This window comes from Maylandia zebra, linkage group LG12 (genome assembly GCF_041146795.1).
Source record: "Maylandia zebra isolate NMK-2024a linkage group LG12, Mzebra_GT3a, whole genome shotgun sequence".
Taxonomy (NCBI): Eukaryota; Metazoa; Chordata; class Actinopteri; order Cichliformes; family Cichlidae; genus Maylandia; species Maylandia zebra.
The window spans coordinates 16,088,147-16,113,851 of record NC_135178.1 but is presented as its reverse complement, the minus strand read 5'-3'; the positions used below and the strand labels follow the sequence as shown (position 1 = coordinate 16,113,851).

Sequence of the window (25,705 nt, the reverse complement as noted above, 5' to 3'; positions counted from 1 at the left end):
CCAACGCCACAACACACTCTGTTACTGTCTCACACACACACACACACATGCATAACTAGCCGGCTGTGTGCCTGATAAATGCACATGAGGACTGACAATAAAGATAAGTGCTGCTGAATCATTGCAATGTTTCCACAAGGACGGGAACACATGAGAGCCGCGGGTCTTCCTGAAGAAGGACGCAGCTGGATGTGGCATGTGGATTTTGTAAACTTTGCAGCTATCTGTCTGTCGGAGCCTTTTTGCCTCCACTGTAGTTTCCACCGACTGACGCGTGGAGAGCCTGGCGCTAGGCGCCCATGTCCATATATGGTCATCTACGTCACACAAATGTTCCATCCCCCTATTTAATACGGGCAGACTGGAGTCCCCTATCCAGCTCCAATAGAGCAAGTAGAGCTGCTCTTGTGCAACCAACACCACCACCTCCTCCATTGATTCACAGACTTCAAATTCCCCCACAAGCAGCCCATCAGCTTCCACAGTGATCAGATTAATAACAACAATAGCCTGTGATCACACAGGGGGAGATAACCGGCGCTGCTCATCCTCCGCGGGATACTTGGATAGCTACAGCAACAGGATTCATTCCTGCTCCTCTCTCTTTTTTTCACGCCCGATCCACACCTGTGTTTTCCACTTTGAGAACACCCGGTGTTTTTTTCTTTTTCTGTAACTGTCTGGGATACCTGCGCGTTGCCCTTTATAAATGTCGGACTGAATATAACTGCTATGACAGGGAAACTAGCGGACAAGATCCCTCTTACCATGAGCAGTTTAATAAACACGATCCCTGACAGTCTCTACCCAGAAGAGGACATCCCGACGTCTATGAATATTTTCACCAGTACGGAATCCATTAATCACTATTCACAGATGAACACAGGTAAGACCTTGATCTACTTTTGAGAGAGAGAGTGTGTGTGTGTTTTAAGAAAAGTGGCTCAAACTGCGATGCGCGCGGACGGCAACAGTTGTCTCGGGGCTTTGGAGCACCTGTTTGCGCTTAGGCTGTTGCGCACAAAGGCTCAATTCTAACCTGGACTTTTTTCTTTTCTTGTTTTTTTTGAGAGGGTTCAGGTGAACATCGCCCTCTTTACATTAGACAGACTACGCAAAAAATGCCACTCAGTTGATCGTGTGTGTTTTTACTGCTGTCGTTATCATAATTCCATTGTCCGTACAGCCGAGATGCCAGGATTTCAGCCCGAAAAAGCCAACTGCTGCCTACTCACGCGTAGAAAAAACTTTTAAAACATCGGCTCACGTGTTTCATTTAAGTAGCGACGCGTAGCTTAAAGTGGCTTTAATTCAACAAAGCTGAAGCGCGTTTGAGTAAATGTCTGGATGTGAAAGGTTGTGTGAGTGGAAAACGGCTAATTTGCGCAAAGTCCATTAAAAAAAAAAACGCGCAGGGCTCCGTGGCTGAATCTGAGATCTTTACGGTGAGGGAAAATGTGTTTAATTAGGCCTATGTGGTCAAACTCCACTGTCACCGATTTGTTCATCTAATATCCCGCAAAGATGGGTCAACTACTTTAGACAATGACTCTCATTCACAACTCTATTAGCATGTCAGATTTTAGTAGGCGTGTGTGGCCGCTTTCCCCCCTATATGAAACACGTTTAGACGTCAGGCCCCTGAACCTGCTTATATTCAGTGAGTGGCAAGGCCGGATATATTAACTGATTTATCGCGTAGTCCAAATCGGGCTAACATATTTATATTTAATTCAGACGCCTACCTAAAGTCGACTTGTTGTTCGGCTCAGTGTCGTGGATTGGCATTAAATCAATCCCTCGCTGTACAGCTTTAACCCTCTGAGATGATGGGTCAGTGATCCACGAAAATATATCAAATATTTAACTTCACGTTTCCTTTAATTTAGTAACTGTGATTTACCTGCTCCGTGCACAACTTCATGCACGACCCTCTTTTCTTTTTATTTCCTCTTCAGGTGTTTTGTTCACAGATTAAAGCAGATCTTTAGATTCATTTTAAACTGAAATATTTCCCCCTCAATTATCTCAGAGGTGTGCCTTTGAATTATCCAAGCGCCAGGTGTTACACGTGACATTTTTGGTTTTTTTAAAAAATTTGGAATAAATACAAGTTTATGACATACGTGTGCCATATTATTATTATTATTATTATTATTATCATTTTGTTTTGACTCGGCAGTAGAATATATTTTGAGACCTTGGTTGGGACGTTTAAAAAAATGAATGAAACTTAATAAGGAAAAAAAAGATGTTGCGGGTTACAGGAGTGTGTGTTGCTACTTTAAACCTCTCCCCTTGCTGAAATTCTCTCAGTAAACTGTAAGCCATATATTTACAATAGGTCCGTCTGTTTTTGTCCTCCTGTTTCTTTATTATTTGGGGTAAAATACAAAATTTTTAAAAAGTACAATTTGAACGTATTATGCTGTGATTTTACAGGTGGAGCAGGTGTGTGCTATGCTTTTCAAATCTGACCTATAATAAAAGAGTGGTGATTTTAATTAATGTCCCTCATTCCATTAAAATATCATATTACACAAAATACCTCCAAAAGATTTAGATTATTAGATAATAATAATAACAATAACAATAATAATAAGAAGAAGAATAATAAGAATAATAATAATAATAATAATAAACATAAACTGAGACTTGTTTTATAAATGTCATAGAAAAATATAGCTTGCTCCAAGTCTCCATGTGTTAAATGGTATGGTGCACAATGCACAGAATTTTTTCTTTTCAGCCAAATTCCAGCAGGCTGTAATTACTGGGAAGGAAAATATAAATGAAAAGAGACGTCTTTTTTAACTGCTGGCGAAGAGAGCATTCCAATTTACAAAAAAAAAAAAAAAAAAAAAAAGAAAGTCTCATATTTAATTTTTTGAGTATATAACCAGCACATGTATATGTCACCCATTAAGTACATCTGTATTTGGTGGGTTTTAAGGCACCTTATGACAAAGTCAAATGTGCACGAGAGACTGTTCGTTCTTGGTTGAAGTGTGAGCGATAGAAAATATCAAGGAAATTTTGTGAAATGGGGTAGGAAACACGTAAAATTCCTCCCAGATGTTCTTTGTTGCGTATGTGTTTTGAATCCTTGAGCGTGATGGATGTGGCGTCTGCCTTTATAATCCTCCCTGCTGTAAAGAAATCAAATCTTGCCATTCAGTTTGGCTGTCCTCCTGAGGGACACAATGACTGGATCAAAGGGGGTGTTTAGGTCTTGATTTATGAGAGCTTGTGGGATCTGAGAGAGAGAGGAGCGAGAGAGAGACACCCTTCTCTCAGATGCAGCAGTCAGTCACTTAACTTACAGGTCCGACAGCGTTCACATTTCTTTATGAACTCTATGGGACTTCTTTCATTTTTCATCATTTGTTGTCTGTTGCACAGGTATGCATAACATCTGAATTCCGGACAAACCTTGAGGACTGCCGCTTAAAGTTCATGTAGCCAAGTTTTGTTTTTGTTTTTTTCTCCAGAGAGTACGCCATGTTATTACTTTCTTGGGCTTTTCTTATGAAATGATTACATTTCAAATTCACATATGAGCCATCACGTTGATGATTTATTCATGTGTGTTTTTATTTGCTTTCATCTAGATAATATCATGGATCTGGGCATGGGAAGCGAGAAAGCAACCTCGGAGATTCAGTATGGATCCAGCTTCCAGTCCAACCGCAGCGGGCAGACTGTCACCTACTTGGGGAAGTTTGCCTTTGACACTCCTCCTTCAGGTGGCATTGGTGGCTCTGGCTGGTGCTCTGATAACAATATCATCAGTCTTGTGAGCGCGGGGATCCTCGGTGTTTCTCCATCACCCGGCACAGTAACGACACAAACATCATCCTCCGCAGCAAGCATGGGCGGACAGACGTCAGACATGGAGCAGGTATATGGTCCACCACTGCCTGCTTATTCCACCTGTGGTGACCTGTACCAGGATCAGGTCTCCTTTCACCACAGCCCTGCCACCAGCACCCCTCTAGCCTACCCTGGCAATGACTATCACTCCACATCAAAAGCCTCCATGGATGGCAGTCTTTTCTCCATGATCCCCGACTACAACCTTTTCCACCATCAAGGGGAGGTCGGCGTGATGGAGCACAAGCCCTTTCAGACCATGGACCCCATCCGAGTCAACCCTCCACCCATCACGCCTCTGGAGACCATCAGAGCATTCAAAGACAAGCAGCAAATTCACCCAGGTTTCATCGGCGGGCAGCAGCACCCACCTCAGCACCACCCCCCACCACAGACACTCACCCTAAAACCCATCCGACCACGGAAGTACCCCAACCGTCCCAGCAAAACCCCGGTCCACGAGCGGCCGCACGCCTGTCCGGCAGAGAACTGTGACAGACGCTTCTCGCGCTCAGACGAGCTCACGCGTCACCTCCGCATCCACACGGGTCACAAACCCTTCCAGTGCCGAATATGCATGCGCTCCTTCAGCAGGAGCGACCATCTGACCACACACATTCGCACGCACACGGGTGAGAAACCCTTCTCCTGTGAGTTCTGTGGACGCAAGTTTGCCAGAAGCGACGAGCGAAAGAGACACGCAAAGGTGCACCTGAAACAGAAGGACAAGAAGCCAGCTGACAAGAGCAGTGGGGCAGCTGGGAGCCACAGCTCGCCGCCCAGCTCCTGCGGGGGGCCAACTGTGGGAACGTCATGACCATCACTACGTGCACTTGGACTGGACCCTCACCACACACAATAAAGAGACGTAGGAAGAAGGGATCACGTCTGCTATGAGATAAATAGGTGACTCTTTTCCTCTCTTTTACACCCCTGCTCTTTTCAGTTCCTTCTATTTTTGAGATGGATGCCTTTAGATTAAGTAAGAGGGGAAAGGCTGCTACGCCCTTCTCTTTCAAGCAACTCAGAGCCTCAGCTACTGTAACACAGTGCCAACACAAAGAAAGGGCACCGTGTGTATCTATAGGTTTTGGAGTGGATACACTTTTGTAAATTTGAATGAAATTTTCTAAATTGGAAGGAAGCCAGAATCCAGGATAAGGGTCGAAACAGACAGAATTATGAGGGAGATGAGGAACGAGTGGTCTGGGGATGTATGCATTAATTTTAGTAGGCTGTTTAAAAGTGCAATTGGTTACATTTGTGTACCGTCATGGAAACCTTATTAGTGGCACTTGACTGTCTTTTTGTTGTGTTCTGGGGTTGTTTTTTTTCCACCTCTTTTTGAATGTTGTTTTCTCAAAGGAATGTGCCAAATGTATTGTGATGATGCAGCCAACCTTGTTCTTTTTACTGTGCCTGACATTTGCCAAAACATAGCAGTGGTATCAGCTTAGCACAAACGTTGAGTTAAAGCAAAGCTCAGATTCATTAACCACACACCAGATTTAGATTTACCTGCACAAATGAGTCAGATCTAGAGAACGACTTGACTGGGTCACACAAAGCAAAACCGATGTCTTGTCCTGTTACATGTACACACACGCCTGCAGCAATCGATGCCTTTGCCAATACTTATTTATTTGTAGTCACTGTGATACACTGGTTTGGTTTTTTTTTTTGGGTTGCCTTTTTATATGGTAGCTTCATGTGGCGTTACCAGATATAATTTCTGTTGCTTTCTTTTTCCTTTTTTTTTTTTTTTTTTTTAGAAAAAGCTCACCAATACTGTTCATTTCTCAGTTTTCTTGAGTTCTGCAATTATATGCAATATAGTCATGACAAATGCCACCAACCCATAAATCAAATTAACTAAGAGCACAGTTAGACGAATTGAACTGTTTAAATAAGCACTGGGTTGCAAACCAGCAGTATATGAAAGCAAAGCTAAATAAGGGTAAAAAATGACAGGGGCCACTTCTGTGTGATTCTTGGAGTAAAAGGACTAAACTGCTTGGTTTTAAGTCATCGAATGAGGAGCAGTATCCCATAAGAGGAAAAGAGAAACATCCAAATCCATGTTTACATCTTTTTTTAATACAGAGAGACTGAGCTGTAAACTAACATGTTGGATTTTTTTTTTGTTGTTTTTTTTGTTGTTGTTGTTGTTGTACAGAATACAAATATGTATGCAGGTAGCTACAGTAGAAGTTTCACTTTTTGTACTCAAATGTCAAATGCACCATAATTCAGTATTAAATCGTGCATAAAATTTATGTGCATGCCTTCATGCACACTATGTAAATACAAATGTCTGCATAAACAAGAATTTTCAGTTGACTGAATGCTTGTGCAGAATGTGTCTTAAAGCTTTTAGTAATGTAGTTATAATACAGAATATTTTGTTGTCATAGGTGATTGCAAAAAAAAAAACAACAACTTTTTTTGGAGCACTACAGTAGTGCCAAATATGGTGTGCTATCTCCCATTAAAAAAAAGAATAATAGCATCTGCACCATGTGTATGCTTTAAAGTGGAAACTGGTTTAAGGAAGCACTAATGTGTTCTCTGAATAAATGACAAGATTTCTTTTCTTTTTTTTACATATTGTGTATCTCCATTATAGCAATATCGGTTATTTTAATTAGCACATCTTCCCCACTGTATTTAAAATAAAAAAAGGCACTGGTTGCTCTAAGATAGATGTTCGCCCGAATGATTGGATCTTTTTTTTAATTTTTGAAGTTTATTACAGTGCAATGCTGATCATTTTCACAAATGACTCTTTAGTTAAATTGCTTAGATTTGTGCTTACAGAAGGAAACACCTTTTATGGTTTAAGGAAATATTTTGTAATATTTTCTGTGTTATAGTGATATTGACTGATATCATAACAATAACCACATTTGATAATAGTGCTTTGCTTTACTCATGGAAAGCAAGAAGGGTTTTCCCCCCTCCAAGGCTGTGTTATGGTTATGTGGTGCAAATGCAAAACATCCTAACTGACATACCAATATGACGTTTTTATCCAGTACGATAAATGTATTGTACTTTGGGGCAAAGCCAATGAAACATGTTAAAAAGAAAAATAAGACTAAGGAATAAATAAATTATTGTTGAGGCTAGCAAAAAAGACCAGATATCAAACATATCAGTAATGGATTCAGCAAACAAAACAAGAGTTAAAGAAATATTTGTGCAGTAATAACCTTGTCCATGTGATAGCATAATTCAGATTTTATATCATTTCTCAAACACCGGTCCTCTTTTTAAAAGAAACATGCTTCCTGTTATTCACCTTGACAACATTTCGAATTATTAGCTGTGCACTCTGGCTGATAATGAGTACGCTTTATGTGAGGCGGAGAATTTATATGAACAACGTTAGCAGCTGGGAAAAAAAAGAAATAAACATTTAAATGGTCAGCAAACACAGCAATCAGGCTGAAAGAGAATATGAAGAGACAAATGTAAAGGCCAACAGTAAAGTTCAGAAAAGCAATGCCACAGAGAGCACAGTGCACACAGAAATGAGCTTCCAAAGTCCATACTTTCCCTTTCCTGTTACAGTTTTCATTGCAGAGCTTCCTGGCAAGTGTCCACTTATTTTCCAATTAATTTGGCCTCAGAGAGCCTTTTCTCAGCTCATCGACGTGGTTACATGAACAGACCTCCTTGCACTTTTTGAGATAGTCTAAAAGTTAACACAGCCCTGTGCCATCTAACTGCAATTCAATGGTTTTGTATCACAGAGAGATAAATGATTCTACCGCATGGATGGACATCATCTAAAGATTTCTTTTGTGATCTAATATAATGTCACAAACAAACAAAGTCCTGAATACATTTTACTTTTGCAGACTGACACATTATGTAACCCCCTCCTTATCTGTATTGCCACATTATTGGCTTTGTAACAACGACTCATTTTCACACATTGCATTGGAGTTTGAGCGACTGCGTCTAACGTAGGTTGTATTGTCACATACATCCTCGTGGAGTCAGCACATAAGAATATATATACGGCACATGAACCAAAATGTTTTATCACTGATGCTCATCTAGATTCATTTGATGTTAGACTGTGGATTATTTTGAATTGATTTGACCCAAAGTTATGCTCTCCTCCAAGAGACAAACTGTGTTATGTTGCTTTCTGTTAAAGATTGATGTAGACTAAGGCGTCTCCATGAAGCCATTTAATTACAGCTACAAACGTAATATTTATCAGTCTCACTGTTTCTGTCATTTATTGTTTTGTGGCTAAAAAAATGAGTAACCCCCCACCACCACTATCATCCCACTCCCTTAATGTAATATAGCGGCTGAACAATAGAGCCTGCTCCATGTTCTTCTGAACAACCATCTGAGTAAGGTGTGAATGGTACAGACATACATCAATCGACTGTTAAACTCAGAAACAAACCCACCACCTTTAATAATGCTTTTCCAATCACTTTTTCTTTCTTTCTTTCTTTTTTTTACGGGCTATTGTCCAATAGTGGGCAGCTGAAAGCTCTGAAATTGGAATTTGCTTCATCCCATGCTCCGTATTGGACTTGAGCCAATATCAGCGGCCATCTTTGTGCCAAACTGGGTTGCAGGGTTGGCTGATCAAAAACAATACATGATGAGAACTCCGCAGGAGCAACAAATCATAAATGTGACCTCCCTCTGCTTGCAACTGAAGGCAGCCTTGTGCTAATGTTTGTGTGCAACTGTTTGATTTGGTCTCCGTAAAGTTGGCCTAGGGCAAATCCCTAGGTTTGGGCTCATTCATGACATTTAATAACTGTAGGATTTTTTTTTAAAGAAAAGAAAAAAAAACAAACAAAAAAAAGATGTTTGAAGAGATCTCAATAATGTGTAGATATTATAGGTAACTCACGTCATCTTATGGACTACAGGGTGGCTTCAGGGATTTTGTGGTCTTCGGCAGTGACACTGGTGTTCAGATGGAGTCAATACTCCCTGTTTTCTGTTGTGTTGTGTTTCCTTTCATTACAAGTATCCTCATGTTTGCATGTGCACGGAAATGTTCCAAAGTGCTACCCTCAGACGCTGTAGTGGGTGGCGCTCATTTCTTTATTATGCATGAAAATAAAAAGTCTCATTGGGTGAAATGGGATAAACCTTACAACAATGCAAGACAGACAATTGGAAACACACACTGGGATAACTGTTCTGTTGGCTTTTTCTTTTTTTCTTTTTTTTTGTTCAAGAAAAACAAGGGGTCTTGTTTAAAATGTTGTGGATGTCTTTAGCCTATTTCATGTTTTTATTACCTTATAATAAGGTCCTTTTATGATGAGCTGAATATTGAAATGAATTTTACTATATCCTTGTGATGGGGAGGTGTGCTCCCCTGTTTACCTGGCACTTCAGTTTGTTGTAATGCAATTGTTTTGTTATTTCTATGTATAAGTACTTGAATAAAGAAAAATATAACTTGCCTTCAGTTTACTCGGGTGTCAAAAGAACAAAAAGGCGACGTTTCAGTCTGATATTACATTACATGTGCTTCCAAGTGACTTTTTTCCTGTCGCTGCTGTGTTCGTGTCCCACAAAACTTCCTTAGAGGAAGCAGACGCGGCTAAGCTCCGGACTTCCTGTTTTGAGCTCGACTGCTGACTGGTAGAAAGGAGTAATACTCGGAAGATAGTAAAACTACCCAATGAAACCGGAGTAAAAGTTCACTCAAAATGAGCTGGTATGTACCCTGACTACATTGTTATGAATAAAATATAACTGTAAACGATCCATTCAAGTTAATTTAGGACTGACTTGTCGACCGGGCTCGGGCTATAATCTGGAAGCGCTCACAGGCACCTATAGTGTAACTAGAGTTAGCTTTAGCGTGTCAAACCAAGTGTTTCACGAATAAAAACGTCTTCTAGTAACCTTTCCGTAAGACTAGGTTGCCCCAAAACTCTTTCTGTAAAACGTGGTCGCAAGGCTGTAGTTGTTACACACAGTTGGCACAGGATCGACAAAGTCGTTTACGAGCTACTTGTACAGTATATGTTAGCTAGCTGTTAGTTCGCCTAGTTGCTCTAAAATTAGGGAGGGAAAAATGACCTAACTGCTCTTTTAAGTTTAGGCTTCTTGTTTCTACTGTTTAATAAAATCTAGGGTTGTGGCTTTTGCTAAACGTGGAAACTTCGTGTCGTCAGTTGTCAGGTCGGACGGGTTTACGGTGAAGCAATTTAAAGGGATATAAACGTCGGTCGACAGTAATCAGCTGTGACTAGCTGGTATGTTGACACATGCTTTTGGGCTCTTTGTGAACTTTGATTTTCTAAGCAATGATAGCTGTGTGTCGTCTTCATTTGTGTGTCTCGCAGGAATCGTGCCAAAAAGTGATTTCCAATGTTTCTGTGTTTTGTTTTATATGTCTACCATATATGTCTACCATTATATGCCTGTGCTTATAATGGTAAATAGACTGCAGTCAAGCTGATTTAAAGGGGAGTTGTACATAAATTTAAAAAAGGGAGTTGTACATAAAATAAATAATCTGTTTTGCAACTGTCTTTATGACTGCATTATTGTACCTACTTAGTTCATACTCTACATTATACTCAATTCGGTTCTTTTTTGGCCATTTAAAATATCTTCATAGACCTGTTATGTTATATTTGTTCCCATTTCTTTTGGCCTCCGGGCCAGCTCTCTCTTGAAAAAGACATTTTTAATGTCAATGAGACTTTTTACATAGATAAATAAAGAATATAGAAAAATGACTTGATGTCATTCATGAGAGATATTGTTTGAGGAATTATTGGCCACCAAGTCATTTACAACAGTTCAGGTACTGGCAGTGATTTTTTGAGCGAACACCAGAAGTCATTTTTTGGTAGACAATCATTCTTTGGCACTGTATAAGAAGGGCGATTGTCAGTCTCAGTTTGAATTCTTTAAGCAGATGTGGATGCCAGGCCTTTTAGGTGATTTTTTTTTTTTTTTACATTTTAGCATTCAATTAGCATTAGCCAAGAGGTAAGATAAAGCTACAATCATCAGTAAATCAACATGAGTAACCTTACTTAAAAATATGTTTATTATCTTGTATAAAGTAATAAAGAGAACACTTAAAATGCTAACATTTGCTCCAGAAGCGAGCTTTATATAAACAAACTTTTTTCCCCCCACATTGGACAGCTGTGACATTACAACAGTGTAATTAGTCAATTGCTTTGTTGGTACTGGACAGGCATTAGTTTGATGACGCAGGAACACGCACCAACATGGGGATATCTATCCGGTCTTTAAGTGATGACTTGATGAATCCTGCTTCCAGGTCCAAACTACTCTGCGTTTAATAAGGCTTTTGTGTTTTTTACATGTTTTAATGCTTTGTATCTTGTTCTATTTAATCTCAACAAGCCCCTAAAAACATTCAGTAATCACTGTTGGCCTCTCTCGGTTTTTATTACCGCTAATCATTTTAAAGCTCAGTTTTTAAAACCTTAAGATGTAACTACAGCTCAGCCCATGCAGCAGTATATTAATAACTGACCTCGTATTGTGGATGGATTATCTCAGTTGTTCTCACGACTGAATTTCGGTCCGTTTACACCATCCTGCCATGCGATTGCATTTGTACCGAACCTTCGGGAACGCTCACATTAACTTTTATTGAGTGCGAGCTAACTTCCTGCTAACTTCAAACTCCGTTAAATTTCATAAATTCGGTTTTCATGGATGCCTGGATGTTGAACTTAATTGTTACACCTGGTAGAGCAGCAACGCTGATCATTTTATTACGGATGAAAGGATTTGGACAGTTTTTAACTCTCAGTCATGCCATAGTGATCGTTGGACTTAGGGACCTGCAGCGGAGTTTGGGCCCAGGCACGCCTAATGACGTCAGGCTTAAAGACCGGATTACACCATACACCTTTATCCTTCAGCTCTAAAAGGCTAATGGGGTATTGTCATCACCCTCCAGGTGCAGCTACTAAAAATCAGATGAGTTCAAATCTCAGCGACCTTGACCTCAAGGTCAGAGGCCAGGTTTTCTGAAAATTATGTGAATGCAATACAGGGTGGTGTAGGATTTTGCAATTAATAGCATAGGTTCAACTCCCAAAAATCTTGGATTAGTTCAAATCTCAGTGACCTTGACCTGAAGGTCAGAGGTCAGGTTTTCTCAAAATCTTGTGAACATGATAACAAGATCAAGGTGACTTGGGATTTTCAAATTCATACCATGGGTACATCTACTAAAATCTCAGAGAAGTTTGAATCCCAGTGTCCTCTGGGTCAAGGTCAGAGGTCAACTTTTCTGAAAATCACCTAGGATTTTCATATTCATGCCACACATGCTTCTAGTAGGAGGCTAAGGGGTTAGCATTGGCAGCTACCAGTGCTTTTTTTATATTGTGGTTTGTAAATCGATCATCACCCTGCCCCCATCACCCCACTCCATTTGTAGGTTTTCCTGTAGTTTAGGACTTCTTCCTTCTTCTTCTTCAGCATATATAGACTGATTAGAACAGGTGGAAATGCATGCTCCCCCTTTACTTCAGAAAGAATTACCCATGTGATACATATGCTACCAAAGAAAAACAAAACCTTTTGATATTGAATGGTACCAAGAGTATTGGTTCTGGTAATATCCCTACTGATTATATAGTTATGAAATCTCACATGAGAAGAGCTCCAAAGTGAGTCTCCTTCACACTGGAGTGATCTCAAGACTCCAGTTACTCTGCTTTCTTGGGTCTCCAGCAGCATGCGGTGTGTAAAAGTCGACTGGATGAATGTTCAGAAGAACTGTTGAAAGGCTGTTGCATTGCCCTTTACAATGACTGTAATCAGAGCCCATCTATGGAGAGCCCGTTCACTTATTGTTGGCTGTCTACCAAGTGGGTGCTCCTAAACAGTGAGTGTAGTTAATTGGCTAAAACCATTGTTTGAATTTGTTTACAGAAAACCCCCCACCAAAGTTTAGTTTCTTGTTGTGAATGTAGTGTCAATTATGTATATTCCAGAAATACTCGTATCTTTTAGTTATTTTCTTACAGGGATGGAAATAAATCACTAGCATTCTGCTTATATAAGCTTTTTTGTTGGTTAAGGGTTTTGCCAGGAACTTTAGACACACATGGTAAGAAGCTGTTTTATTTTCCACAGGTTATTTATTTGTATTGGGTGGAGTGGCTAAATTAAACTCCCTTAAAGCCTTAGATGCAAGCAGTTGATCATTGTGAAGGTATAACAGTAAACAGTTTGTAGGCAAGAAAAAAGAGAGAAATTTTGCATTATTTTAATGTTGTGGGTTTTTCCCCTAACACTCAACCATTATCTCATGATTTTTTTAAAGAAAGATGACAGCACTTATAGATGGTTAAAACTGGAGTTTTTTGACTAAGACATTTGAGCTTGATTTCCAAAATTCAAACCAAAATTCTAATTCGCAAAGCATTTAAACCCTTTTTGAACCTACCACACGGTCACACTTAACACTCCGGTGCTCCCTTTTAAAACCATTTTCTCCATCCACTTAGAAAGTGCCAAGGCCCTAGTTACACAAGGCACTAGTTGGGAACCACCGGTCGCACGAGAAAAATGCGTATTCCCCAGCCAGTCGATGATTGGTTGTTGGAGGTTGCTGGGAGTCACTGTAAAATCAGCAGGCCTAGAGAGTGGTCAGTGACACCCTGCCAACCACAAGTTGCTAGGGACAAATGTGTTTTACCCAGTTGGTTGGTGAATAGTTGCTGGCAGGGGAAATCAATTGCAAAGAGTTATATGGTGCTTCAGGCCATGTCCACACTAATACGTTTTTATTTGAAAACGCATCTTTTTCTCTTTCCGTTTTGACCTTCTGTCTATACTGAGACAGCTTTTTCGTTCAAGGAAACCGCAGCGTTTTGAAAACGCTCTCCAAAGCAAATACATTTGAAAACGCCGTTTTCGCATCGCAGTGTGTACAGTGAACCCAGAGCCTTTTTGAAAATGCTGACACATTTTAGTCATGTGATGCAGTCATGTGACCAATTAAACTAAGATAGCGTTACACAGGAGTTGTTTTGTTTGCGCTCAATTTTGACAGCCCTATTAAAGATTAATATCAGCTTCTACATGCTCCAGATAGCTTTTCTTCAAATTCTTTAACTCTCACTTGCTTTGTACTTTTTTGTACTTTAGTGGTACTCGCAGCAACAACTCCACCTCATTGTTAGTCCATTTAAAAAACTCTGCATTTCCTCGACATTTTGCTGCGACGTTTCAAAGAGCCAGAAAGTAAATAAATAACAGACAGAAATGAGGTGTGGACGTAGCCTTACTGAACCTCCTTGCAATTGCTTTGGCCAAAAGTAGGTTGCCAGTGTAGCATTGTAGTTTGCATTGATGACACCTGCTTGTCTGTAAACACTCACCAGCTATTGTCCAGGCTGAAGCTAGTGGCTACCCAGTATGCTTAGCTAGTGTTGCTCTCTTTTGACAATGGAAGTGGAAGATTACTACTGAAGCAAGGCACTCAGGAGCAAGCATAAACATCCCATACACTGGATTTTTGTACAGTATTTGCCCTGAGTTCTTTGTGTCAAAGTTACTCCAGAGACTGACAGGGAAAGACTACTGTTTATAAGCTACATTATAATCCAAACAGACATTAGTAATTAAGAACGTTAATATAAAGGCTTGATAATCCAGTCTGTGCAATATTGTGAGCAATACTTTGTGGCAAGAAGGATAGTTTCCCTTCATCCTCTAACCAGAGTGATAAACACTGACAACAGATGTGGCATAAGGAAGAGGCAGGACTTTGTCTTCGTTTTAACATTTATTGTGAGATCCTTGTCTAAATGACATACATTTACCAGCACTCCACTAAAACACACATTTGATTGGTTTTTTGATTGTCATATTTGAAACATATTTATGTTCACAACTGTTGCATTCTCTCTTGTTTAGCATATTTTACATTTAGTTGAACTTATGACTAAATTATGACTATACAGTTTTTTATGTTGTTTTTTTTTTTTAAACAAATAACAGGGGTTGATCATAGCAGCCCCTAATTGCATGTGGCATTTTACACATTTAAAAGGAAATTTGCATAATTCATGTTTTGTCTCTCACAATTCATGACTGTAATTCTAGAGAAAATGCAAAGAAGATAACTTTTCAGTGCACTTATGACGCATATGTATATTAACTCACTTGTAATATATTTCAGGTTCTTAGTGTCATTCAGGCAAGACTGTAAGTAGTAACTATGATAGCGTCATTCAGTTCAGTCATTTGGTCAATAGCTGGCAAACGACACATCTACCAGTACGCACCGCCAACCGCAAGGTCAAGAGTGGGGTGCTCACCCAGTGAAAAGAGTCCTTCATGGGCTCTGCTGACTGATGCATTCCAGCAGGGCCTGCACACTTGGTTCTATGACGTGAGCGGTTTGACTTCAGGGTCATCATCAGAACAATTCCACTTCCCAGCATCTTCAACTAGCCTTCTGTGCTCCACGGAATATCTGAGCTCAAATGATGCACTATCTTCCTAATGGTGTACACATTTGCAGTTTTATTGAAAAGCCAATGGTTACTCCAGTTGGTGCATTATGTGTCCAGAATCAAGAAGACTGTTATGTCTTTGTTCTTGCCTACGTGCTTTGTTGATAGCAGTGACGTGTATTCTATTACAGCAAAGATTAGATAGCTCATTAAATGTGAGATGACCAACTTTTTGATAATGACTGCATGTGTAAAGAGCCAGTTTAAATGCGTCTTGGTCAAGGAACGGGCAGAATCATGATCCACTGCAGTTCTCCCCAGTTATTTGGTTAAATCCATGTTATTACATAGTTATATGTCTATATGTTTTGCATAGTTATAAAAGCTGTCACTTCAGACTGAGGCTAAAGACCGAGCTGACAAATCTCTGCATCTAATTTTATGTTCTTACCAGTAGTGGGATTTTTCATTTTTCATTGCTTTGATACTTCTTTAAAAACGACTTCTTGCTATGCTGGGTCTCTGGCTAAGTGAGAGAGAGAGTTATTGTAGGGTTTCAACCTAGCCAACAGGTTGGGTTCTGAAAAGCCAATCATACATGGTAATCTACTCTTAAGTCTAATGGTGATCGATTAAAACGTTGGATTAAATAGGAAAGACAGCAACAGTAGCTATTACCGACCGATAAGCATATTTTTAGTACTGCTGCTTTGTGAGAGTACACAGTTACAAGATGAAGATGTACGTCTGGAAGACTCATAGAAACTATGGACCTTTTAGATTTTAGTTCATATGTATTTTTGGGAAGTTTTGGCACTGTTATTTGTGATCTTAATCATGTGTCTTCATAGTTGTTTGAAAAATCCTTATTTATGCGTCTACTCATGCGTGTCATCACTTGGCTTAAATTTGGTTTCAGAAAATTGTGGATTTGAGTTGGTGTAATGCACATTTTCTCTTTGTTTTTAGCAGTCGTCTGACCAGTCCTCTGCCATGTCAGATTCTAGTTCTGAGTTCACAGGACTGGGCTTACCAATGTTTCTAAATGTGACAGCCCCTACAGAAATATTGCTGTGTGAAGAAACAGTAGCAATGATTCTCACAGTGACTACCATCCTCCCTCTTTCTCATTCTCTCCCTCTACTTGCAGTTGCCCTCCCCAAAGCACACTTCACCCGGTGTGTTTGCCAGTTCTCATGAGCAGCTGAAGAGAGTGACCACTTTTTTTTGGCTCTTTGCTGAAGTGCACATATTCTGAATCTATAATGTTACAAGCTTCCTTCATTTTTTTCCCCCCAAAGCAAGTGTGTCATTTGATACATTAAAGGGAAAATTCACACTAATATAGTGACAGTTTAACAGATCCTCTTGATGTAAGCACATTTGGATCCAAACTGCAGAGAAACTGAAAAACCCAAGAGCATTTAAAGCAAACATTTAAATATACGTACCTCTTTTCCTTTATAAAGCACTCTTGCATAATACCCTTCTGTTGTCTTTTTGCTGTGGATGTCATGATTTATAGCTTGACACACCCATTAAATAAGAACAAACTCAAAACCTGCTTCCAAATGTTGGGCAATCTTGGCAAAAAGTTTCCAATCAGTTCCCTGAACTTTTGGTTTAAGGACAACTATATTGATCTTGTAAGATCAGTCAGTCATTTCATGCACCGTACAAAAAACGTATAAACATAATTAAAAATGGCAACTCTCTCTGTTTAATTAATTAATTTCTTATTATTTCTATTACTTTTTCCTCTTCATTTTATACCAGTAGTTGGGCTTAATTGTTAAAACTGATTAGTATCTTTCATTTCTGTAGTGACTTACTTTTTTTAAATTGTAAGTTGTGCCTAAACTGTAGCTTAATTCTACACATAGACTTCAAAGTAAAAGTGTTGCAGATCACTGGTTGTAAATGCATGTGCAGAACAAAAGATTGCGTTAACAAATAGAACCATCATCACAAAATGTATGTTCAGCTATATTAATAGATGGGATATGTAGTCAATGCTTAATGTGTGGTTTAAGTCATAAACTTTCTGCTGATTTCTTCTTATACTGTCTGACTGGGCTGAAGTGCTTCTTTTATGGTTGTTTTGTCTTAAATCTTAACTGATCTTACAAGAGGTAGTGTGGCAGTGTGGAGGCTGTTTCTTCTTGTTTTAACTTTGGGAGAACACCAATCTAAAACTCTCCGTGTTTAAATCTCCAGCTGTTGTGCTTTGGGTAAACAATCCCAAACAGTTTCAAAGACAGGTACGTGGGTATGTAATGCACGTAGTTTGACATTACAGTGTACCTATCACCTCATCGGAGAAAGGTGAGTCAGATGAAGCTGAGTAATTTCTGTGGGTTTTTTTCCATGTTGGCTCACCCAAGTAGTGACATAGTGGGTGAAACTAATCCCCGAGCGAAAGCAGCAAAATGTTTTCAGGGATTTGTAACTGGTTTTTATTCTTTTTATTCTTATTATTTACCAAAAAAAGGTTGTCACCAGGTCAAAGTCCTTGTTATAATATCAAGTACCAGAAAGTCAAAATCAATGTAATTCCTAAGCCACCAGTGAAACTTGTTTTTTTTTATGTATTTTCCCCCCAGGCTTAATCATACTGTTTTTGTTTTTTTTGACCATGTTGAGTTTTGTGATTGAGCTGTAGTCAAAAGGATCTTCCTGACACATCTGTAGCTTTCCCTGGTTGCACAATAAGGTCCTACATCACACCCTCACTTTTCCATCTCATTAGTCTACACACCTTTCTTTTGACACAGCTGCTGCCTCACCCTGGCTGTCAGTAGCAACTGTCCATCATGTAGCTTAGATTTCAGACCATTAGTGCAACATCAATGACAACGTACAACATAGAGCAAATCACAATGATAAGGCAGTGTTTTCTGTCTCATGGATATCCAAGGCACTCTGATGCGCTGCAGCAACTTATTAAGGCATAGGCAAGGGTTTGAAATGGGGATAAAAGATTGTGTTTTAACTAAGACGAAACAAGTTTTTTTCTTTTTACTGAAAGTAGAATCTCTGTGTCTTTTGCTTCCCGAGTGAAGAAAAGTTGTACTTCATCCTGAAAATTATGTGAAACTATTGCAGATACAGTGAGCCTCGTAACATGTTTTGGTGTTGATTGTTGTCATGGCTTTGTCTTTTTGAGTCCTGGTATATGAAGGTGGTTTGGGGGGGGGGGGGGGGTTGCTATTTTTTTGATGTTATAACATCTGCATTTGATTGCCAGTTGGGGTCATGTAAAATCACACAGATGAGGGGACAACCACTTCTGTTAAGTGACATCTGCTTGCAGTGGCAGCCAGATGTGATCAGTGATGACACAAAGTTAATGTACATGTCACTGACAACATGTGTGAGAGGAACAGGGATTGACAGCCTCAGATTGTCTGTGTCAGTGATCTAAAAGAGGCACTAATACACCGGTAGACCTGAGCTGTCCTTTAGTTGGTCATCATGCAACTGTTGACAATTTAAGCATTCATTAATCTCACCTTTTTGGTAATCATTTCCTGTTGCTTGTATCTGTCAGCACTCATTGCATGTTTTTTCGTGTTCATTTCAGGATCCCGTTCAAGATTGGACAACCAAAAAAACAGATTGTCTCTAAAACTGTAAGTCACAAGAACAAACTTTTACTCTATCCAGACATTCAGGTAAAACAGCAGTTTAAAAGCTGTAGTTGTTGAGCTTCACGAATGGCACAGACCACACGAATAGTAGTCTAAATACTGTCGTCCACAAAGATTTATTAGATGTCAATTTGTCTAAGTCTTTCAAGGGGGCTGAGGTGGTTACCTTGAAGTGACAGTGAGAGGGTGTTCTTCTTGCTGGAGAAAACCACTTCCACCATAATAGGTTTGTGGCCTGGCATTTAGACTGTGAGACAGGGATTCCAGCTTCCTGTGCCATCCTAGGCAAAAACCATGGAGTGGGAGAGATGGTGACAGCTGTGAGTAGGTCCAAACTCAGATTAACTCTGAGATTAAAGCAAAGTTTTACTGTGGGAGTCACAGACTAACAAACAGCTCAGTTTTATCACAATACCTACAAAGTCAATTGTATCATGATATAATTCTGCGGTACATGATGCATTATAGTACACCGCAATATCTATGTTTAAAAAAGACCTTAAAAAGTGAAAAACATTGTATACATTCAGTACAAGCGGTGTCACTGTTGTATGGATTATTAAGATTATTCTATAGTTTACGTTCCCTTGAGTGAGTGTGGAAGGGTCCTGATTTATTTATTACAATGGCTACCACACAACCAGAACAACCTGACACCAATCACTTTATCAGATCCAGTTTTCCTACCCAAGGAACACATTAAGGAGTGGTGGTGAATACGAGTGCATGGTTAGCACGTACAGTAATGCATGGTCAAACTGGTTTTTATCACCAAAAGTTGCTAGTAATATAACTGGTATACAGAAGAGTGCAATAAGTATCTGCCTCAGAATAGCAAGTCTAGTCTTGTAGATAAATTCAATGGGAAAATCAGTTAATCTCAGAAGAATGAGTAAAAAAACTAAATGAACACCAGATCTCAACACAAGTGCCCAACACCACATAGCCTGCAGTTACACATGCACACCCCCACACAACAGTGCTCTGAAAAATTCCAGCCAAACAAACAACCAAAGCTGGAATTAAAGTATGAGCGTCAACCACAGTAGCACACCAAAATGTTACTCCAAACAGAAACGTCCACACTAACCAAAATGTCCAAGATGCCAACAAAGAGATAACCAAGCTACTGCAAAGCTCACAGCAATTCAAAATAGTTAATAGAGTCAAAGCTACCAGACAAAACTAACAAGTTAAATATTGTACGCCAGGTACAAATTAAGGAGTAGTGACACATAAGTGTTCTTGGTTAGCACATACAGTAATGCATGGCCAAACTGTTTTTTATCACTGGAAATTGCTACTAATATAATTCCCAAACAACACTCCTCTGAAAAACTTCTAGCATCAAACAACCAAAGCTGTAATTAAAGTATGAGCATCAACCACAGCAGCACACCAAAATGTTACCAAGTTACATATTTTACAACACTATTCAAGTTTAAGTCTACAAATAAACCACTTAAACCTACTTAACTGAGAGACTCATTTGGCTATATTTGCCAAAAAGGATATCTGAAACCCTAAATTCATGGACTTAACAGCTGAGCAAAATACTAGTGCTGCTCTCTTCCAACCGCAAAAACTCTAAATTGATGTACCCGATCCAAACTAATGTTATTTAGAACTGCAATACTAATGATCTGAACTTCTAGAACTTCCTAAGATGTTAGTCACAGTCTAAAATACCATAACAACTTTCGGCTGTACTCAAAAAGCAATTCAATTTAGATGACCATTTAGCAAACTGCAAACTAAGTTGATTAACAAGGGCCCAAACTTTAATCTTACCAGTAGGTCTAAAGATCCTGGACAAGGAAGGAAGGAGTCCACGCAAGAGGTTTAGTTAAATATAAAATAATTTATTAAACATAACCTAGTCATTTTACCTGCATTTCAGCTGCTCAAACCACTGTCCGTCAATCCTGGTGCATAATCCTACAGGTAAAGACCGTGAATACAGTGGGGCAAAAAAGTATTTAGTCAGCCACCGATTGTGCAAGTTCCCCCACTTAAAATGATGACAGAGGTCAGTAATTTGCACCAGAGGTACACTTCAACTGTGAGAGACAGAATGTGAAAAAAAAAATCCATGAATTCACATGGTAGGATTTGTAAAGAATTTATTCGTAAATTAGGGTGGAAAATAAGTATTTGGTCACCTCAAACAAGGAAAATCTCTGGCTCTCACAGACCTGTAACGTCTTCTGTAAGAAGCTTTTCTGTCCCCCACTCGTTACCTGTATGAATGGCACCTGTTTGAACTCATCATCTGTATAAAAGACACCTGTCCACAGCCTCAAACAGTCAGACTCCAAACTCCGCCATGGCCAAGACCAAAGAGCTTTCGAAGGACACCAGGAAAAGTATTGTAGACCTGCACCAGACTGGGAAGAGTGAATCTACAATAGGCAAGCAGCTTGGTGTGAAAAAAATCAACTGTGGGAGCAATCATCAGAAAATGGAAGACATACAAGACCACTGATAATCTCCCTCGATCTGGGGCTCCACGCAAGATCTCATCCCGTGGGGTCAAAATGATCATGAGAACGGTGAGCAAAGATCCCAGAACCACACGGGGGGACCTGGTGAATGACCTGCAGAGAGCTGGGACCAAAGTAACAAAGGTCGCCATCAGTAACACACTACAACGGCAGGGAATCAAATCCCGCAGTGCCAGACGTGTTCCGCTGCTGAAGCCAGTGCATGTCCAGGCCCGTCTGAAGTTTGCCAGAGAGCACATGGATGATACAGCAGAGGATTGGGAGAATGTCATGTGGTCAGATGAAACCAAAGTAGAACTTTTTGGTATAAACTCAACTCGTCGTGTTTGGAGGAAGAAGAATACTGAGTTGCATCCCAAGAACACCACACCTACTGTGAAGCATGGGGGTGGAAACATCATGCTATGGGGCTGTTTTTCTGCCAAGGGGACAGGACGACTGATCCGTGTTAAGGACAGAATGAATGGGGCCATGTATCGTGAGATTTTGAGCCAAAACCTCCTTCCATCAGTGAGAACTTTGAAGACGAAACGAGGCTGTGTCTTCCAACATGACACTGATCCAAAACACACCGCCCGGGCAACAAAGGAGTGGCTCCGTAAGAAGCATTTGAAAGTCCTGGAGTGGCCTAGCCAGTCTCCAGACCTCAACCCCATAGAAAATCTGTGGCGGGAGTTGAAAGTCCGTGTTGCTCGGCGACAGCCCCAAAACATCACTGCTCTCGAGAAGATCTGCATGGAGGAATGGGCCAAAATACCAGCTACTGTGTGTGCAAACCTGGTAAAGACCTATAGTAAACGTTTGACCTCTGTTATTGCCAACAAAGGTTATGTTACAAAGTATTGAGTTGTATTTTTGTTATTGACCAAATACTTATTTTCCACCCTGATTTACGAATAAATTCTTTACAAATCCTACCATGTGGATTCATGGATTTTTTTTTCACATTCTGTCTCTCACAGTTGAAGTGTACCTCTGGTGCAAATTACTGACCTCTGTCATCATTTTAGGTGGGAGAACTTGCACAATCGGTGGCTGACTAAATACTTTTTTGCCCCACTGTATGTCCAAGTGGGAAAACAAATGCCTTCTGAAGTAATCATTGTTGCTGGAAACAATTATATTTCGCACATGTATTTATTGTCCGTTACAATTTTTGGAGTCATTATTTGTACTATGCCAAAATGCTAATATACCTGCAATGCATTCTTTATTTTAGGTTGAAAGAGACTTTGAGCGAGAATATGACAAACTCCAAAAGTAAGTTTCCATTATGCTTTATAAGACTAATGAGGTAGACAGTGACTAAAGTTTCTCTGTGTTATTCAGAGTTACATTGGTATTAAAATAAACATTTTATATTTTACAAAAATATGCATGTGTTACCAAGTGTTTTCATGTTCATGTATTGTTTGTTTTAGCTTGGTGCTTTGTATATATTCAATATCTTAATGTCTGTCATTAGTCCTTCTGCCAACAAAAAAAAATCTGTAATGTTTTTGTATTATTTATTTTATTCTCATGAAATGACTTAATTTACAATTACTAGTCAGGATTATAAAGTAAATAAGAAATCTGAAATAACTAACAGTTATTTTGACTGCATATTTACATTTTAAGTATTCCTTTTTGCACATGTAGTTTTTCTTTTTTCTTTTCCAGCTTTTGGTAGTTTTGGACACTGTTTTTTCTTGACATGAAATATTAAGACATTTCAAACTTGGCCACAGCTGAAATATCAAATTTTTACAATTTAATGTCATCATGGATATAGAAATTCTGTTAATGGTCTTTATTTCAGTTTCTCTGTGAAACAAAGGCAAGTAGGGATCACATAATTTAAAATTCAAAACTTGTAAGCTCAGTACATCAGGCCCAGTCTTACTGGGAGGCTGAGGTTACAAAAACTCCCTGAGGGCCCAGCAAAATGAGTGGGAGCATCATTTTCCTCTCAGGTTTTGTTGAGTAGGAGGGCCCTTTATCAGGAAGGTGTGGTGCCAATAGACCTTATAGATGAGTCAGAGCAGCAGGCATGTAGAGACATTTAGGTTCTCCACCCTAGAGATCCATATCAACACTTCATGGTGCTCCTGTGGTCTAAATGCAGTATACTTAGTAGTAACTGATACCTGTGTTTGCAGTTTGTCCATCTGACTGAAGACATTTAAATTCTTCTAGTACAAAAATAATCTGTACTTTAACACTCTCCCATATTGAAGTATAGACCAATTTCAACATCATTTTAATTTTAGTGTTTGAATAATCTCTATGATCTATAACATAGAGAGCTCTATTTTCTATTATCTGTAGTACCAGCAGTGTAAAACAGATTTCAATCTCATAGAACTAGCCTTGACGAGAAGAACAGGCAAAACCCAAATGAGATCTGAAAGGTTACATGCAGATGTATATAGTCTCTCTGTATGTGCACACTTTTCCTCTATAACCTGTTGCATCCTCCAAATTGATGATGGTCATATCTTGCCCTCATATCCTGTGTACATCCTGCTGGAAACATACCTGATAATTTCCTCTGAGCCTGAAATATCATTGCTTTGTTATCTGCATGTAGTGTAAAAGTGGCTTTAAAGTGCTAGCTGATAAAGCATTTAACACAAGATCATCTTATTCCTTCCGCTATATATGAAGCATATTTGTACTTCATATGTGTTAAGTATAAGTAGGTATTGACTTGTGGGTTCAGACAAAATTTAAACACTATTGTGGAACAGTAAGTGAAATTCCACAACTTAACCAATATGGATCACAGTGTTTTACTTTTTCTTTGTCGATGTTATTTGATCACTTTTTAAGATCAATATTTTGTAATAGCAGTATAGGAAATCCAAATGTCCTAATATACGGCTGTGCAAGTCTATGTGAAAAAAGTTAAACTATTTCAGTGACAAACTTAAATTAGTCATGTCTAGAGGTATTAAAATTTGATTTAGTCTGGTACAATTCTTGGTTTTAGAGTGATTTACATGGAATTGCAGTTTCTAACCTCAGTCTTGTGTGAAAAGCAATGAGCCGGAAAGCAAATCAGAGTAAAATGGTCATGTTGCAATGTATAAGTGATATATTCAGCAATTTTCTTTAAAAGTCTTGAATGCCTTTCGTTTTCACCACCCTGTGTGGCATGGCGGCTGTGGCTGCATGGGTAGAAGGTTTGGGGCATAGGTACAAGGAGCAGCAGCTGTTCCAGTAGGTTACTCTATTAGCACCTTTTGGGAAGAGACTCCACGCTGGCATGGCACTCATCCAGGATGGCTCTCTCTCACCATCAGTTCTGACAGAGAAGGGAAAATGCAGCAGTATTTTTAAGTAGGTGGTAGTGTCTGGAACATGACTTTCACATGCACAAATAACCATCACAAGAATATATTCTGAGTGTACTGGGCTCAGAGCGCACTGGTTTGTTTACATAGTAAGATACTTTCACCCACTATCTTACAAACTAATATGCATGACTGGCAGGATTATGTTTTTTTTTTTTAATTTTCCTGATATTATATTTTTGCTTGGTATTGCTTAGTCTAGTATTGCAGTCTAAACATTTAGTTTGAGTTGTCAAATATCTCTACTTTATGTAATCTCAGACAGAAATGCTAAGATTGACAACATATTACAATTTCAAAATGTTTATGACAATGTCAGAATCAGTTATCAAGTTGCGGCTCTAACAACAAAATGTTATCATATGAAGATTTTATGTCACGTCAGAGTTTAATTGATGCAAAAATGTTCTCAACAACAGAGGAAAACTGTGATGACCTGAACTTGTCACACTGACTCTCCTCGTCCAAATATGTGCTAAAAATTGACTTAATGTAGTGAGACGAACACAGGAAGAATCTCTCTTGATTACTAGATACTCTCCAAATCTTGCCTGAAGCATTGATGATAAATTTACTACAATTTGAAATGCCTGTTTCTGGATATTTGAAACATAAGCGTGCATTTTCATTAATTTAGAGAAAGCCTAATATAGCTTGTGAGACCTAGTTCTATCTAATTGGTGAGAGGGACACAAGAAGTTACTGTGGAGATTGTTCTGACAGACTGTTTTTTTCTTTCCCGTGGTGTGAACAGTATGGGATGAAATTACATCATTTACTGCAAATGACATTTTAGGAACAACCTCCATCTGGTCTGTGGTGATTTAGTATAAAATCCTTTAACGTCAAAAGAAACAAAAGCTTAAAGA

The 25,705-nt window shown here is 39.2% G+C and overlaps 2 protein-coding genes across 3 annotated transcripts in view; both read left to right on the top strand.

Annotated features, from left to right (window-relative positions):
* The first annotated feature begins 393 nt into the window (after positions 1-393).
* Positions 394-5,641, top strand: egr3 (early growth response 3). 2 transcript variants are annotated; one of them, XM_004544319.4, is made up of 2 exons: positions 394-886; positions 3,612-5,641. In XM_004544319.4, the coding sequence occupies exons 1-2, from the start codon at positions 733-735 to the stop codon at positions 4,688-4,690; spliced, it is 1,233 nt and encodes a 410-aa protein (XP_004544376.1). In that variant the 5' UTR covers positions 394-732; the 3' UTR covers positions 4,691-5,641. The 2 variants fall into 2 exon arrangements, with proteins under 2 accessions (XP_004544376.1, XP_076746881.1); XM_076890766.1 differs by lacking the exon at positions 394-886 and adding an exon at positions 2,716-3,402.
* Positions 5,642-9,445: 3,804 nt separating this feature from the next.
* bin3 (bridging integrator 3) overlaps positions 9,446-25,705 on the top strand; it is a 32,858-nt gene continuing 16,598 nt past the window's right edge. The window contains exons 1-3 of the mRNA XM_004544318.3: positions 9,446-9,586; positions 18,928-18,976; positions 22,718-22,758. Coding sequence (XP_004544375.1) covers positions 9,579-9,586; positions 18,928-18,976; positions 22,718-22,758 — 98 coding nt within the window. The 5' untranslated portion in view covers positions 9,446-9,578. The remainder of the gene's footprint in view (positions 9,587-18,927; positions 18,977-22,717; positions 22,759-25,705) is intronic.